The sequence below is a fragment of the Gopherus flavomarginatus genome, chromosome 4 (genome assembly GCF_025201925.1).
Source record: "Gopherus flavomarginatus isolate rGopFla2 chromosome 4, rGopFla2.mat.asm, whole genome shotgun sequence".
NCBI lineage: Eukaryota > Metazoa > Chordata > Testudines > Testudinidae > Gopherus > Gopherus flavomarginatus.
In genome coordinates, this window is record NC_066620.1 from 203980498 (window position 1) to 203999386 (window position 18889).

General features: G+C 41.1%; 1 protein-coding gene across 13 annotated transcripts in view; it reads left to right on the top strand.

Annotated features, from left to right (window-relative positions):
* SUPT3H (SPT3 homolog, SAGA and STAGA complex component) overlaps positions 1 to 18889 on the top strand; it is a 524342-nt gene that overhangs the window by 384340 nt on the left and 121113 nt on the right. For all 13 annotated transcript variants that reach the window (XR_007774028.1, XR_007774029.1, XM_050950866.1 and 10 more), the window contains 5 exons: positions 2241 to 2316; positions 5479 to 5591; positions 13533 to 13640; positions 14180 to 14368; positions 16414 to 16524. Coding sequence is in view for 11 of the 13 variants with exons in the window: in XM_050950866.1 (XP_050806823.1) it covers positions 2241 to 2316; positions 5479 to 5591; positions 13533 to 13640; positions 14180 to 14368; positions 16414 to 16524 (597 nt within the window). In the remaining 2 variants the exon portion in view is untranslated. The remainder of the gene's footprint in view (positions 1 to 2240; positions 2317 to 5478; positions 5592 to 13532; positions 13641 to 14179; positions 14369 to 16413; positions 16525 to 18889) is intronic.

Here is an 18889-nt window from a genome sequence, read left to right on the forward strand (position 1 = left end):
TCTCAGAACTGTGTTGGTTTTTTTTGTTTATTTTTTTGCAACTGTTTCTTGATGTTGAATCATATTTAGCTTGTGATTCACTATACCCCACTGAGTTCCTTTCCGCAGTACTCCTTCGTAGGCAGTCATTTCCCGTTTTATATGTGTGCAATTGTTCCTTCCTAAATGGAGTACTTTGCATTTGTCCTTAGTGAATTTCATCCTATTTACTTCAGACCATTTCTCCAGATTGTCCGGATCATTTTAAATTTTAATCCTATCCTCCAAAGCACTTTCAACCCCTCCAACCTTGATACTGTCTGCAAACTTCATAAATGTACTCTCTATACCATTATCTAAATCATTTATTAAGATATTGAACTGAACTTGACCCAGACTGGTCCCTGCAGGACCCCACTCGTTGTGCCCTTCCAGCTTGACTGTGAACCATTGATAACTATTCTCTGGGAACAGTTTTCCAACCAGTTATGCACTCACCTTATAGTAGCTCCATGTAGACTATATTTCCCTAATTTGTTTGAGAAGGTCATGCAAGACCATATAAAAAAACTTATTAAAGTCAAGATATACCACATTTATCGCTTCTTAGTTTGTAATTTTGATATGTTAACTCTGGCTATATGCAGTGAGTGTAAATTTATGGATTGTGGTGCAATTGGCTACTCCTATTCCAAGATTGTACTATTGGTGCCAACATTTTGCCTTTGTTAGTTTGAATGGTTTTCCTTTATTTGTTAAGTTACAGTTTGAAAGGTGGTGACACTCCCTTCTCTAAGATTAAAGTAACAATTATACAGTAGAATCTCAAAACTTCACATATAGTATAGCTACACAAATTCCAACATAATGATATTCAGCAGATTATGACTTTTCAAATGATACCTCACAAGGCATACTTGTTCAGATTTTATCATAGTCTTGTAAAAGTGGTGACTATAACAGTATAGACTGTCACAGAGGGTGTTAAGTCTATATGGGATAGATTCTCAGCTAATGTAAATAAGCATTGCTCAATTGAAGTCAATGGGACTCAAGCATGTGCTTAAAATTAAATATAAACATAAATGCTTGGTTGAATCTTGGCCTAAATATGGTGTTGCAGATATTTGGAGGGGATACTATATATAAACGTGTTCGGTTTGAATACTCTGACTGTTTTGAGGCACTGTATTACATAAGAATTTATTTCACATTTAACTATATCTGTATGAAATACAATTAAAACTATCCTATAGAATGTTTTTTTTCTCAAATGGGATTTAATTAATTATCCTGTTTAATTTTCACTTTCTTCCTCTCCTAGCTGCCTTTGCTTTCTGAAGAATAAAAATGAAGGCACACATTACTAGTTAAAATGCCAGCAATCACCATCCCAGTGCTGCTGTATGTACCAAACTGGTGTGGAGCAGAGCTCACCTCTATTGCTCCCCTTCTGATCTGGTGCATCCCCACGGTGGTGTCAGTCTTCCATTCACTACAATTTCATTAGTGTCTATTTCAAAAGGATTTAGGGCTCAGGCTATGTCTACACTATCACTTATGTTGGTATAACTTATGCCACTCAGGCATGCGAATAAGCCACCCCCCAAGTGACATAAGTTACATTGACCTAAGCGCTGGTGTGGACAGTGCTGTGTCAATGGAAAACTTCTCCCACCAACATAGCTACTGCCGCTCACTGGGGATGGATTAATTAAGTTGACATGAGAGTTCTTTCCCGTTGGCTTAGAGTAGCTATACTGAGAAGTTACAGCGGCGTAGCTGCATCAGTGCAACTGGCTGCTGTAACCTCTCTAGTGTAGCCATAGCCTCAGTTATACAAGATGCTGAGCCCTTTGGCCTTGACTCAGGAAAACACAAGTATGTGCTTAACATTAAGCACGCAGTGGGACTACTCACTGACTTAAATTTAAATGTGTATTTAAGTGTTTTCCTGAATCAGGGTGGGAGTACTCGGCATCTTGCAGGCTTGAGCCCTAACTGTTGTGCTGCATAAGAAACATATATAAGCAAACTTCTGGAATCAAAATTCTGAATCTTACCGTTGGCAAATATTACCCATGAGAAATAACCCAATCGTGTGTTATTTTTGTGCATCTTATTCCTGTTAAAACAACATTTAATTTTTGGGTTAACTTCAGAGTTATGGCTGCAAGAGTTTTGTGGGTGGCATTTATTTTGCAGTATGTGGTTCTTGTTTGAAAAAGGTGCATTATTGAAATCTACCCATTGTTTTTCAGAGAGCAGAAAGACAAACACGAATGATGGACTCAGCCCAGTACGCAGAATTTTGTGAAAGTCGTCAGTTAAGCTTTTGTAAGTACTATCACATAACTCGTGCATAGTATTTAGATTTGTAGTTACTTTATGTACAATGTAGAACCTAATTGGTACATTTTTTGGAAATGTATTTATTTAATGCATGAAAGAGTATATTAGATTCTTTGTCCTCAGAACTGCTAAGTGATGCTAATTTATTACACTGTATTGAGATCAGGCAGACTTTTATTTATTTTTATATTTCCCAGATTTCATATAACGCAAATACTCTGATGCTGAGTGCTAGTATAAAATCCATAAATAGATAGTTAAAACTTTTAACCAGTTTCTGTGTTAAAACAACCGTGTTTGTATGCAGCTTACCTTGATGTTGTTATACACAGCTGATTAATGAAGTGCACCTTCAAGGTTGTGATTACTTCTGAAGGTATCTAAAATTAACTAATGGTAGTAAGTTTTCCTTTTTATATCTGCATCCATAGACCATACAAAGAACTTACTAAAGAGTCTTTTCTATTTTAAGCCATAACCTCCTGCTGTGGAATTTATTCAGCATTAGCCAAATTCATCAGTACACGCCATTCCAACACTAATAACATGATGACAGAATTAGGACTTTACTAGCACTGAAAGCCAGCTTACTAGAAATGCTTGTGGGCCACAACTATAATGGGTTGTAAATTAATGGGTTTGATCATGTAGCAAAACATCATTACAGAAGCGGTTAAGTGATGACTAAAACTTCAGGTTAAAGGTCAAAGAGAAAGTGAGGTGAAACAGCTAGTGAAAAGCATGACAAAATAGCACATGACCCTACAATACAAATTGAACACAATGGTGTCTTTAAATGAGAGATGCGTATCTTGTTCTTTATAACAAGGCATTTGAATTGGGTGCATGAGTGATTCATGTATATATCATAAAGTGCAAATAAATGACACATCCAAAATAGCGCCCTGTCTAAATGTCAGCAAATGTAGGAAAACATGTTTTGTAAGCATTTATTCTTTTCCTAATTCAATATGTTTTGAAAGTTCAGTTGTAATTTGGAATCACACATCTGTGAACATTAGGTAAATGGTACTTCAGATTGGGGTGATTTCAGCTAATGAGAGGTTAGTGATAATGCCATTTTTAAACCTAAAAATTATAATCATAACTCAGCACAGGACCGGCTTTATGCCGATTCCACCTATTCCCCGGAATCAGGCCCCGTGCTGAAGAGGGCCCCAAGCCTAAGGGGGCCCCACTCTGGGGGTCTTCGGCGGCATTTCAGTGGCGGGCGGGAGGTCCGCTCCGGGGAACTTCGGCATTTCGGTGGCAGGGGGGTGGAGGGGTCCTTCACTGCCACGAAACCCCCGGAGCAGACCTCCCACCGCCAAAATGCCGCCGAAGCCGCGGACCCCCGCCAAGTATTCCAGTCGGGCCCCGTGGGTCATAAAGCCGGCCCTGCTCAGCACAAATATAAATATTCAGTTTACAAAATAACATTGAATGCTGATGAACTGGAGATCGTGATTATTTTTTTTAAATGATCTGATGGATAATTTTGCTACATTTTTGCATAACCATGGCCTCATTTTCTCCTCACATTTAATATAAATCAAGTTGTTAGTTGATATCAATGGGGTTTTACTGGTGTAAAACCAGTGAGGAGAATCATACTCACAATTTCATTACCTAGCAAAAACAAATCAGATAATACAGTAATGTGCTAAATGGCAGATGGCCTTTTATTAAAAATTAAGACAAAAGACTATTTTCCATGTTTCCCTTAGTTGTAGTAGAAATTGAATTTAAAAACTGCAGTGTGTTTAAAATAATAAATCCATATTACTGTAAGATAAACCCATGCATTAGCTCCTGAAGAGTCACCCAATGTTACAGTAGTATTATAATTACTTAGTTATATAACACTGTAAATCTGTATGGCATTTTAAAAACTGATGGAAGAAAAGCTCCCTGCCCCAAATACCAAACAGTCTAAGATGACGTGTAAATATTCGAGCCAGTGCTTCTGATCCTGCCACCTCTCTTTTACTCATCCTCAAATTCTCCTACTTCGGCTTCTTTTCCTCAACCAACCAGTATACTATTGTTTCCCTGTCCTAAAATATGACGATAACAGCTGCCTTTCCAACCAACACCCAATCTCTCTTCTCCCCTTTACCTCCAGGCTGACTGAAGAGGCTGTTTACAACTCTATATCAAATTACTCACCTACCCCAGATTCCCTCCAGTTGATTTCTGCCCTCTTCACAAACAGCTCTCACCAAAAGCACTAAGGACTTCCTCCTGGTCAAGTTTCTTTCATCTTTATCTAGTCATTAATACCATTGTTCACTCTCTCCTTGACAACATTTTATCCTCCCTTTGGCCTTTTCTGGTTCCCCTCTTAATTTTTCTGCCATTCCATCAGTGTCACTTTGGCCTTCCCACCTCGTCCCTTCTTTGTGCAAGCCCCCATGGCTCTCTATCTCTGCTCATCTCTTCTTTTTTTCTCTCTGCCTTATTCCTGAGGTATCCTGAGAGTGTGTGAGATCAAAGCACTATTTCTGTGTTGATGATTTACAGATCTACATGGCTGCACTTTTTATTTCCCTCTGCCTAATACTGCATTTCAGACATACCCAGCAAATCATGCTGGATAGCTTGTCATCCTCCAAGACCCTAACATAGTTAAAACTGAGCTCCTTAATTTTCCTTCTAAATCACTTCCACCTTTCATCATTGCTGTTGATAACATCCCTATCCTCCTCACTCAGGTTTGCAGCCTCAGAGCCATCTTGGATTCCTCCTATCTTTATCACCATTTATCCAAGGGGTGATACAAGCCTGTTTTTTCTTCTACCATAATATATTGTAACTCCAACCCTTTCTGTCTGTCCCCACAGTTAAATGTTTGTCCATACTGTAATCTCCTGCCTTGATTACTGCATCTTTTTCTCCTTCTTTCCTTCATAATGGTCATAGCCTTCCCTTATAGGCTACCCAAAATGCTGCCTGTGAAATTAGCACCTTTACCCATTAATCTCACTGTCTCATTCTAACCCCCTCTTTGAATCCCTCCTTCTTGCCCTTCCCATCAAATTCAGTTTTACTGTTTGACTTTTACCCTGTCAGATGTAGAATTAAGCAGATAAGAGTGTAGATCTATTGTTAACATTAACTTCTGTTCACTTTGTTTTGAACTGACAGCCAAGAAAGCTTCCAAGTTTCGTGATTGGCTGGACTGCAGCAGCATGGAAATAAAACCAAATGCAGTTGCTATGGAGATTTTGGCATATTTAGCATATGAGACTGTGGCACAGGTAAGGGAATGTGCTATACTTACTGTGATACAGCAGAACAAATATAACTAGTAATCTTAAACATCTTTCAACTAATCTCAGCAGACACTTCAGGCTGTGTGTTAACATTTCTTCAAAGTGTATTTGACCTTTTAAGGGACTATCTCTGCATTCCTTTCTAACTTTCATGTAATCTGCTGTATCTGAGCTTTTGTACTGTAGCGTGCTCATTGCTCTGGTGTGTAAGTGACCCTTTTGCCTAATGGTTATAGCAAAAGATCGGCAGCTAGGAGGCCACTGAAACCACTCACTTTTCTATGTGAGTTCTGGCAGTTCAGTCATCCCAACTGTAAATAAAAGGTAGGGGCCAAGCCGCTTTAGGGTAGACAAATTACTCAGTAAATTTATAAAAGGTGATGAGAGAGGTGATTCTTTGAGTGCTGATTCCGATGTGTATTCCACACGTGCCCGAGTCCAGAGGTTCATGAAAAGCAGTGTCTGTTGGCCCACATATGTGCAATTGCTCTTCAAGCATGAATTTGGGAGCAGAGCCTAAAGCTGCTAAACCCAAGGACTCATCATTCAGGGCTTCTGTAAGAGTAAGAGGCACTCTCATGGATGCAAGGACAGATCCCCATTCAGGTCTGTTCCTGAGAGAAGAGATCCCTCCCTAACCCCATGCAAGTTGTGCAAACCTTCACACACACATCCTAATGGCTCAGAACTGCTGAAGGCCCCAGGCAGGCCATTAAAACACAGAAGAAAAAGGATCCATAGATTCTCTTGGTGGCTCTGACTCCTAAACATAAAGACTGGCATCCATTGGCTCATCTAAGCATGCAGGACCTGACTCTATGGCAGTCCCAGCCCATTCTTCTAAGGATCAGCCACCTGCACCCTCTTGGGATGCGTCACAATCATCAGTCCTGACCGCCCGTACATCCTGAACCCTGGGACATGTGAACATTCATGTCTCATCCCCTCTCCTCTCAGACCCGTCCCCTGAGAGATATTGCCACACCGGAAGATGAATCTACTTCAGTAACTCAAGAATCCTCCCTGATCCAGCCCTGACTCAGGAGTGTTCACCTTCCATACCAACGACCCCATCAGTAGAGCCAGATCAGGTCTCTGACTTGGATGAGTCAGATGCTCTGACCAGCCATTCATCTCCTTGCAGAGAGATGAGTCCTGACAGGGAGTTGAGAAGAACTGGATGCCCTCCTCCCAGTTTTGACTTTTCGAAGAACCACTTCAAACCAGTGCCATAAGGTAGCTCTCAACTGATTAACCCCTCCTTTTGGCCTTCCTAGGGTTCATGGGATCCATATGGCAGGCACCCAGGATTTGTGCATGAGTCCTATGCACCTCTCCCATACAGCATCTCCCGGAGGCTGAAATTGAGCCACATCTGCAGGTACTGACAGGAATCTCATCCTCGTTTCTGCACAAAGCAATTATTCTGTCTTCACCATCTCTGCCAGACAACCATAAGCAGTACCAGGAACGACTGTAGAGGAAAGCAAATGATCTTCAGATCCCTATGGAGGAGATCCAGGATTCCCAGCACCGGCTCCTTGACAGTCTGCAAGCAAAGTGGCACTCCTGGTAAATGAGGCCATCATGGAGCCACCCATAGGGTCCCCTCTACACCCCCACAAGTAAAAGAGCTGAGAGGTGCACTTGACTCATGGATTCCGTGACTTCCTCAACCTCCGTAACATAACCGTAGCCTTAACTATCAGGCTTTGTTAGTGAAATATGATTTTAACAACTGCTCTACACTGGCAGACTTTAAGGACAAATTTCCCCATGAGGACAGAGCCCAAAATCAAGCCTTCTTTGAGGAAGGCAGACTAGTGGGAAAAACATTCCTACATGGCATCTAGAGGGCTAGCCACTATTCTGTTTATGAGGTGTGAGTTTTGGCTTCACTCTTCGTGGTTCCATGCAGAAGTGTGGAACTTCATAGAGGGCTTACCATTTGACAAGAAAACTGATGAGTCTCTACACTCATTTAAAGATTTTTGATTGACCCTCTGCTCCCTGGGAATTTGCATTTTGGCCCTGAAGAGAAAACATGTCAGGCAAGTGTATAGGCCAAGACCACCCCCTCCACAAACATTCTACCATCAGCATTCAGCTGAGCCTCCATGCAAGCAACAGAGAGTTTAGAGACCTTGATTTTCAGCTCCCTCTACGTCCACAATCTCCACCCATTGCCTGCCACCCACCCACTCAGGACTACTTTTGATGCCTCAGTTGAGAATTACCTACCTTTATGGATGCCAACCACTTCTATTCTGTCCCTTGATTTGGGGGCCTTCTCTTACTTTTTGCTCACAATTTGGACTCTCTCATGACACACAAGTGGGTTCTAGAAATCATCCACTATGATTACTCCATCAAATTTATCTCCCTTTCCTCCCACAAACTCCATTCCTGGTTCTTCTTCAAGGACAACTCTCACGAGGAGATTCTTTCCCAGGAGGCAGATTCTCTTCTTCAACAGTGGCCAATAGAACAAGTGCAATCTCAGTACGAAGGGAGAGGGTTCTATTCCCCATATTTGTTAGTCCCCAAAAGAGATGAGGGGTGGAGACCCATTCCAGATCTTTGACAACTGAACCTCTTTATTCAAAAGTCAGAATTCAGGATGGCTATACTAGCATCAGTAATCCCCTTTGTACAGGAGGGAATGTGGTTCATGGCTCTCGATATAGAGGACACCTGGTTTCATATAGTGTCCTTCCCTGGTACTAGCAACAGCACCCAGAGTATTCACACAGGTTTTTTTGTGGTGGCACCCCAAATTAGATGTAATGCTGCACAGCCTTCCCATTCTTGGTTGACTGGCACCTAACAGATCACTCCTACCATCAGGTCAGGTTAGCAACTTTGTTCCTGCTTCATCTTCTAGCAATACTAGTGTTTCTGCATGAACAAAGAAAAGTCCATTTTGACCCTCACAAGGACAATAAACATCGGAGTGACACTGGACTCCAATTTCAGAAGGATCTTTACTCCCTTCAGAAAGATTTTAATCAGTGAGCAATCTGATAGCACGTTACTTGCAAACAAAAAAACTACAGTCAAAGTATGCCTTTCCCTACTAGGCCACGTGGTCTCATGTGCTTATGTGATACCATTCACCAGATTTTTTCTGTGCTACCTATAGGCCTGTCTCTGGTCTCTCTACTTACCAGACAAGGACCACGTGAACACCAGTGTGACTGTTCCCACCAAGGTCATTGCCTTTCTCACATGAACCTGGAACAAGAGCAAGTGGGAGTCCCCTCCAACGCTGCCAGCCCCAGTGCCACCATCATAACAAATACATCCTTTCTGGGATGGGACACTCACCTGAATGACCACACTGTACAGGGCATTTACACCATACTGCACATCAGCCTGCTGGAACTGAGACTGGTTCATCATGTATTCACTCCATATCCAAATAATGTTGGATAGTATCATTGTGGGGTTGAGGAAGACCCCTTCCTGGAAGCAGTCAGGCATTGGAATGTTCAGAAACTGCATCACTATCCAAGCCACGGACCTACCAGGTATTTCTCTGCAGACCATGAATGGGAAATATATAGCTCTGAGAGATTCATTCAGGTGGAACACCTCAATGGGATCTCTTCATGTCCCAGACGAACAGGAAACTTCCCTTGTATTGCAGGTATGGGCCATGATGCCCAGGACAATGCTTTCCTGTTATCATGGTCAGACCAACTCAGATATGCCTTTTGGCCCGTTTCTCTGCTACCGCAAGTCTTGAGAAAGATCTGTCATGACAGGGCCAGAGTCATTCTCATAACATCCAACTAGTCCAGACACTTGGTTCCCTGAACTTCTGAGAATGTCAGCCTGTCCTCTGATCAGGAGCCATCCCTTGCCAGATCTTCTAACTCAGGAAGACTGCCAAATCAGACACTCCCACACAGACCCTCTTCACCTCACAGACTGGTTTGTGGATGGGCTTCAGAACATACTCCTGTTCAGAAGCTGCCAAGCCATTCTTACTCAGAGTATTAAAGATTCAGCTAGGAGCGACTATCTATCTAAATGGAGATGTTTCTACACCTGGGCACAGCGCAATCAGTTTTCCTCAGACTCTGTGGATGTGCCAGTCATTTTAGATTATCTACTGTCATTGAAGAACTTGGGTCTTTTCCTTAGCTCATTGTTGGGTCCATCTTGCAGTGATCAGTGCAGTCCTTCCTCCAGTAGATGAGCATTCCATTTTTACTCACCCAACAGATTCCTGAAGGGCCTAGTCAGGACTTTTGTACCTGTACCCCTTTGAGAAAGACGCAGGAAGCTTGATAACAGCAAAGGTAAGATTTATTCCATTCACTTTTTCAAAGAGCTCACATTCTTTCTTTCCTCTTTCTTGTCTCTCTCCTCCTCCTGTGCATCCTGGAATTGTAGTTCCTGGACTCAAAGTTACAGGAACCACCTCAGAACAAACTTGCAAACACAAATTGAGGTAGCTATCTGCAACTAGCTAGATACAACCAGGACATTTCCACCAGTTGTCAAGCCTACACCTCAATGGGATCTCAATCTCATCCTGTCAGTACTCACCAGATCACTATTTTAACTTTTGGCCAGATCTTTATGTCCCATCTTTCCATGAAGGTCACATTTTTAGTTGCTATTACTTCGTCCAGAAGAATGAGCACAATGGGAGCACTCGTGACTGATCCACCATATGCCCTTTCCACGAGGAGAAGGTCTCTTCATCTTCATCCTAAATTACTCCCTAAAGTAATTTCTGAAATCCATATCAACCAACCTATCCACTTTTCCATTTCCTTCACAAAACCCAATGATTCCATTGACAAGAAAAGATTTTGTTCCCTGGATGTCAGATGTGCCCTGGAATTCAACCTGTCAAGGACCAAACCAATCAGAAAATCACCAAGACTATTGCTCACTACAGCAGAAAGTTCACGAGGACAAGAAATATCTCCTCAGAAGATCAATAAATTGATTTTGGTTGCATCATCACATACTACCAATTAGCGCATTTCCCTCCTCCCAATGGGGTAAGGACACTCCATGAGAGCTACCCAGAGTCCCAGTCACATGTTCACAAAACATTACACATTATTAGTTCAGTCCTTTGCTGCAGATGCAGCTGTGGGGACTACAGTTCTTCAAGCATCTTTACTGTTGGCATTCTACCACCAACCTCTGGTCTGAACACTGCTTGTCAGTCAACCATGTATGGAATACATATAGGGACCAGCACATGAAGAAATGGAGTTTACTTACTTGTAACTGTACGTTCTTTGAGAGGTACCTATCCGTATTCCACTATCTGCCCTCCATACACTCTGCTTCAGATCCTTCTGGATTCATGGTGAGAGAGGCAGCAGCCAGCACTGCCTCTTATGCCTTTGGTCTGGAGCATGAGGAGAGCAACTGTGTGTGTGCAGGCCAATGGACAGCTCTTGTTCATAATCTGTGGACTCAGTTGCATGGCGCACATGTGTATCCATGTGTCTGTAAGCTGGGGAATGGTCCCGCTATTGTGGGGAACTTTCCTGGCTTCTGCACTGCCCCGGTGAAGTGGGCTATAGAAAGGATCTGAGTCCTCACTCCCACTTTCTTTACCCAGAGGCCTCCCTGCCCTTGAGGACTCCCCTTGCACTCTTCTATCTGGCAGAGTCCTCGTAACCCCAACAAGGCTGGGCCCAGGATTCCTGGGGGTTTCAATTAATTTAAAAAAAGAGTAAGGAAAAATGGGAAAGGTTAAAGGAAAACACATCACCCCGCTCTGTGGCAGGGAAAATCACAAAAAATGTCTCTGGACATCAGGGCAGTTCACAGTCTGTTCCTTGTCGGTCCTAGGCCTCCTTCTCAGGCCCTGGCTGTGCTGCAGGGTTGCTGTGGATTGGACATTTGCTCTGGTGGTAACCACAGTCTCTCAGGCTCTAGGTGGCAGGACCCTTCTTCCCAGCGTCGCTCCCACCCTGTCAGGGTTACAATCCCTCCCAAGTCTGGCCTGCAGAGCCTCTTGTTTGAGGCGTCTCCCTGTGCTGGGCCCACTGCCCAGGGTCCCCATCGCTCTTCCCAGGTGCTCACCACACCCGGCTCCGGACTGCTCCAGTCCCAGCTCCAGCTCCACACTGCCTCAGCGCTGCTGCTGCTCTGCCTTCAGCTCCCTGGGCTGCTTCTCTGGCCCCTCTGGCTCCAGTTGCTACAGCTCTGCTCCCAGGGCAGGTCTGCTCTGCAGGCTGCTTCTGTGACTCTGCTCCCAGCTCTGACCTGCTTCTGGGCTGCTTGTCTGGCCCCTCTGACTCTGCTTCCAGCAGCTCTGCTTCCAGCAACTCAGCTTGGGCCCCTTTCTCTCCTTAGCTTGGCCTCACTCTGTTTGACTCGGGCAATTCCAGCTCACATGGAGGACGGGACCCCCCTGGCCTCCTGACTCAATCAGGCTGATCTGGATCATTGGCCTCTCCCCATTGTTCCTGGGGACTGTCAGTCTCAGGCTCCTGATTTCCCATCAACCCTTCCCCTTTTAGTGCTGGGAGCTAGCCAACGAAAACACCCCCACTGAATGTTAGTAAGGGGGCAACAGTCCCCTTACATGTGGAATACAGATAGGGACCACACATCTCGAAGAGCTTCCTGTTACAGATAGGTCACTTCCAGTTCTTTAAGTTAAAGTAACTCATTGCAGTTCAAACTCTATTAAAGGGGCATTTATAGTTTCATAGAGTTTCAGGCCAGAAGAGGCCATTAGATCATCTAGTCTGCCCTCCTTTATAACACAGACCATTACATTTTATCCAGTTACCCCTATATTGAGCGCAATAACTTGGGATAGACCAAAGCATTTCACTTTTCAGAAGGCTAAACTATATTGTGTAGCACATGCAGAGAACAGGAGAGTTGAGGCCACTGCAATGTCAGGAAATTGATCTGGAGTGATATGCCTAATGATCTTAGTGGTGATCCATGCTTCATACTGCAGAGGGAGGTGAAAAATAACCTCACGATCCCTGTCAATCTGACCTGAAATAAAATTCCTTCCTAACTCCAGATCTGGTGATCAGTATGACCCTGAGCATGTGAACAAGACACACCAGCCAGGCATCTGAGAGACAGGATTCTCTCTGCTACCTCAGAGCACTGGTCCACCCCATCTGGTGTCTCATCTCTAGCTCTGCTTCAGAGGAAGATGGAGGGGAAAAAACACAGAATACATCTGTCCAATTGTACTTAAAGGGGAAAAAATCCCTCCTGATTGCTGCAGACTGAGGTGCAAGCAGAGTTGGATAAACATCCGGGTGGTTTTGAGCATATGGGGAGAAATACAGAATTTCCTGTTTTTTCCATAGCACATGAAGGAACAAAATAAATAGGGAGATTCATACATTCACAGACTCCAAGGCCAGAAGGGACTGACACCTCACGCACACGGACTTCAGAATATCTCCTACAGGCTGATTAAAGCTTATGTTTTAGAAAGATATCTAATCTCGCTTTAGAGACTTCAATCAATGATGAATCCATCTTGTTCCAGCATTTAATTACTGCTCGGAAATTGCATCTTATTTCAAGGCTGAATTTGTCTAGTTAGGATTAGAATTAGGATCATTTGTGTCTACACATATAGTGTAGTCTTCACTTTTGAGATGCAGTTCATAAAAAAAAACGAGGAGTACTTGTGGCACCTTAGAGACTAAGAAATGTATTTGGGTATAAGCATTTGTGGGCTAAAACCCACTTTAGCAGATGCATGGACTGATGAAGTGGATTTTTGCCCATGAAAGCTTATACCAAATGAAATTGTTAGTGTCTAAGGTGCCACAAGTACTCCTCGTTGTTTTTGCTGATACAAACTAACACGACTACCACTCTGAAACCTGTCACCAGTTCATAACAAGTTCATTCCATCTCAGTGAACCTGGTCTTTAATTGTTGCTTTTGTTGCTCTTCTAGTTGGTGGACTTGGCTCTTTTGGTCAAACAGGATATGGCTCCCAAAGCAGGTGATCCATTCAGTCATGCAATATCTGCTACTTTTATACAGTATCCCAGTTCTGCTGAGGTAAATACTTGTTTTTATTTAATATTGTCAGTATAGCCATCATTTCATAAGAGCAGAAATAAATATCATAGGTAGGGTGGTACTTATTTTATTAGTGCATGCATTTTTTTGGAATCGTTGAGTTCCTTGTAGTCAGATACAAATATGGACAACTGTTGATGTGCTGATTCTGGGATGGGCAAAATCACTGTATGTTTATAACTATTAAAAAAATAACTTTTAAATGTACATATTAAAGACTTGAAAATTATTGACAACAGCTTTACATTTAAAAATGAAATTTTTTTCTACTTGTATAGAAATTCCCACTACCAGCCCTGAGCTAGTTCTTGTATGTGGACCTTTACTCCAGCATTAGAAATTAATATGCATACATATCGGCAATAGCAGATACAATAGTTGCTGTAATTACCTGGATCAGCAATCACAGTAACTTCTCAAATGTATTATACTTCCTGTTACAGTAAGTCCAGGAAACCAATGAAACTGTTCTTAAAAATTTCATTTTACAATAACTGCTTGACTTTTTGTTTTGATAGCCACATCTCTTAGGCCAGACCACAAATATGAAGAGTAATCTTGACTCCCCCGAAAACACACCACCTCCTACGCCCACTCCGCCAGCATCAGCAGGACCACAACACCTTGGGAAAACCCTGTCTGGAGCCCTGGGGAATGGGGGCATTGGACAAGACTCCACCAAAGTCAAACAAAGAAAAAGAAAAAAGGTTGGTGTGGATGAGGCTGTCGTAGACAGGCACTCAAAATATCTGCTGAAGATTTTGATCTTTTTCTTGGGCTTGAAATCTTGGTTTGGAAAACTGAATTGTAAAATATGGCACACAGTTTAAAGATCAGAATTGCTGAAAAGGCTTAAGACCTTCACTATCCTTATTTTTATCTCAGTAAGTTCAGCTTACATGCTTTGAATGAAATATGGGTATCTTTTATCTCACATTCAAGATATCCAATGTTGGTATTACCGTTCCTAGTTTTCACTGTAATCCCAGGTGTTCTAAGTGGGAGGGATGATCATATCAAAACCGAAGTGGGGGAAAACTGAATAAACGAAGAGGTTATATATCATTTGCTGTATTTTTCAGATATTTTGGGAAATCTTGGGAAAAAATGTTACTATAACTCAAGGTCAAGAGTATGAATTGAAGCACTAGTGTTGCTTTCATGTACATTATTTTCTTGCCAACAAATATGCACATTCCACTAGTAATTGTTACATTAACATTATCAAACAATAAACAAGGTATTTATATGCTTCTCATAGAATCATAAGAGGGATAGACACTCCCCATATAGCTCAGCTTTCCCCCACTAATAAATTAACTGTCAGCATTGGCTTTGTTACATACCATACCAGTGAGGAACTTACTGATGATCTGTAAGAATATTTGGCTTAGGAGTTCTGAATGTTACTTTTCCCCCTTCCTTTTTACATTGGGTTGGTGAGGTTCATATGAGTGATTTGCACTGCAGTTCAGAGGCACAAAATAGTAACTAAGTATGCAATTTTAGGTACAATTTTGTTTAATATAAGCTCATAACCTTACTTCAATGTCATTTTAAAAAATGTGATATTTATAAACTACTGTACAATTTACTGAAACGACATATCCAGTTTTGACAGGAGTCTACTAGGCATAGCTAAGGTGTTGTGATAGACCAGCTGTTTAGCGAAGAATGCTATTCATACTACATCGAGGCCCAGACCAACACAAAGCTGTGGGTTTCACATTCCCTTTATGAATGTCATTTAGAGAGGACCCACCAACACATTATGTAGCATGTGGTTTCCATTCATTGATACCAACTGGGATCTGTTGGTGGTCAGCACTTCTGAAAATCAGTCACTTTATTTACATACTTAGCTTTAGACATCCAAGTCTGAAAATTTTGGCCCATGGTATATGTTCATAGTATGTTTGTGTACATCTTGTATATGTGGTATCCATTATATATTGGTCATGCTTAATGGATTCACCAGTGGCATTCCCCTGATCTTATCACGTGGCAGTCACCTGGATGAAATCTGTGAATTTTTGCAAGCAGCTGTCTTGGGTAGCCAGAGAGGCCTACACCAACATTACAGTTTACCTACTAAAATTACAATACAGCTTCTGTTCCTGCATAGCCAAGAAGACCTTTGTAGTATCCATGGACCAGCATGCATGAATCTGCTATTTCTTGCACAGGATCCTTAGTTCAAAAATCTATTTAAAATCTGAAAATTTTCCAGTTTGAATCTATTAAAATATTTCTTTATCTTTGTGACTTTATAATTATATTACAGGTTTCATTTTCAAATTTAAATTTGACATCAGACAATTGTGATCTTGGTGTCTGCTTTGAAATACTTAGAAATACTTACCACAATTTTTTTGCTGCCCCTTAATATTATAAGGAAAGCTTGAAATGTTTCAGAAATAGCTTTCTGTGGTTATTGCAGCATGACTTACATGATCCTTTCATTTTAATTTGAGCATTTGCTACTCTTTTCCATTGCTGCATACATCAGCACCGGGTAAAAGATTTAAGAGGACAAATATATTGTTCTCTGAGTCTGTTAAACAGAGTTCATGTAAAAGTCCTCTTTGATTTGTTAATAGATTTTTAAGATGTAGTGTGTGGCAACAATAATGTGTATCCTCAGGAAAAAAAAATCAGTCCATTTTATAAAGGTTTATTTTCATATTTTATGCACTGCGGGTCTGTTGTATGTTTTTGATTTAGCAACAATTTATGTGTTTTTCTGTTGCAGAGCACTGCAGCTTGTGGTATAGAGGCTCAAAGCGATGCCATCCAGCCCTGCCACATCAGAGAGGCCATTCGGCGCTACAGCCACAAGATTGGCCCCCTTTCCCCATTCACAGTACGTAATAACAGAGTTATAAAAAGTTATATTTATAATCTTAAAGAACTTTGATTTTCAAGTGGTCAAATGAAGAAGCCTTGAAATTGTTGAGAGCAATTTGTGGTGACTGTAATTTTCTTTACAAAAGTGGCATAATTCTCTTGGGAAATAAAACTTAGTAATTTCTGTCTCTTTTTGGAAGGACAAAAAAGTTTTTTATTTTAAATATTATTTTCTTTCAATTATAAATTATGCTTTTTGTTAGCACTCAAATTTTCTGTTTTTGCAAAATTTAGGTTTACTGTTATTTTAAATTATAGGTATTGCAATATGTTGAGGAGCATTTTGTATTCTAAAATTAGTTACATGTCAGATACTGCTCCTATTGGAAGTTCAAATCTCAAGTGATACATTTAGGGTTGGAGAAAGAACAGATTGGTTTCTTTAAAGAATTTTGAGCCTCCACTGAAATGTAATAGAATTGAGCTTCCAGTAAAATGTTGATAGATGTGAGGTTTTCCCATCAGATTTTCTACACAAATTGAAAATCCATTATTCAAAGCAGCCCCAAATGTTTATTTATTTAAATATTACTATTATTTATTTAAATTTTATTATTTTTAATTAAATTTAAATTAAATATTATTTATTTAAATTTTCAGCCGATGTAAACTTCAAAGCTGCAAGGTGTGTCTGATATCATAAATAAGGAGCATCTCCTTACAACTGGCTACTGTGTGTGGCCTATATCCCTGCTTGCTTCATAATGTCTCACAATTTAGAAGCGAGTGCATCTCACATAAACGTCTGAGTCAGTACAACTCAGAAGTAATGCTGTGTTCAGATCTGAATACCTGATATCCAGAAAGAAGTTGACGACTTCAAGGGATTTGAGAAAAGAATATTCAAAATGATAGTGGGGTTAGAGGAAATTGCTTATAAGGAAAAATTAAAACAAATAGAAAGGATAACCACATGCAATATGCTTCTACATAAGAGAGCCATCTACAAGTATCTGAAAATTGCCAGCGTCAAGGAAGGAGGTTTGTTTTGGGGATCCCAAGAAATTATAACTAGGAGTAATGGGATAAAATTAAGAAAAGTAAGCTAAATTATTATTTTCATAATGCCAGAGGTGTGCCTGGTGCTTTTATATGTAGGCCTGTGTGGTATTACATATATATTTTATTCATGATAGCTGTAGATACATTTTTAATGAATCTCTGTATATAATCTCAACTGTATCATTTGCCACCCACAACTATTAGTTTAATATTATGTAACAATTTAGCACAGAAGTTACGTTCCAGAGTGGTGCACTTTCTTTAATAATAGGTTAGGTGATATTCAGCTATATAGCCCCTGGAAGCAGAGTATGTAATGAAATACATTGTAAAGAAGGAAAAGGCAGCTTGCACCCGATTATAGTGAAGCAACTTTGTTTTTCCAAAAAGCAACTAATTTATAGGTAGAGGTTTGAAATTCAGGAGTAGACTATCTGTGTCACCAGGCAGGATGTTGTTCTATACCCACAGAGCAGAGTGGGCATGCAGAATACTATGTGAATAGTGTGATTTTTTTTTAAATAGCCTAATATCTCATGAATAACCAAAGCTGTGCATCACTGGCCATCATATATTCTTGGTATTAGCTTCTATGGCTGGTGCTTGATGAGATAAAAGGCCACTGGTCCCTCCAAACAGGCCAAGAAACAGGGAATCTTAGGCCATCTACTAGATAGATTAGGTTGCTGTAGAGCAGATCCTACATTTACCCTTATAATGATAAAGATGAGGAAGATCTTGTGTCAAAGGTATTAGAGTACATGTATTTTAAACTAATCTATCTTTATTCTGCTTCAAGAATTTTCCCCTCTTGGGATATGTGTACGTATTTGGACCACTCACCCTTCTCCAGTCACACACAGTTCCAACAGTATAAAAAGGGGAGTTTCCCACTGCCCTTCATTTCCTTTATGCTGCAAAAGTACAGTGATCACAAAAGGCATGTGATGTTTCCCTTATCATACCTGTTCTTTTTCTCCCCTATATAAGTATTTGTATATAGTCAGTTAGCCATGTTGTGCCTGAGCCATTGCAGCCACTGTCTGGGACACTGCTCTCTGGGGTGATTCCTTGCTCCCTAGCTGGAGATAAAAGAGTAAGGAGAGGAAGCCCATCCAAGTCAACATACACACCAAGACTACCTTCTGTGAACAGCTCCTCAGGGTTGAGAGAGGTTGGCTCTGGTGATGCCTTGGTGTCGGTCTCTTATTTTTTCCCTGCCTCATTCATCACAGAAATTGGAAAGTGTGTAGAAAATGTATCAGGAGGCTGCAGTAAGAATGATCAGGACTTCATGGATAAGGCAATGCACAGGGAAT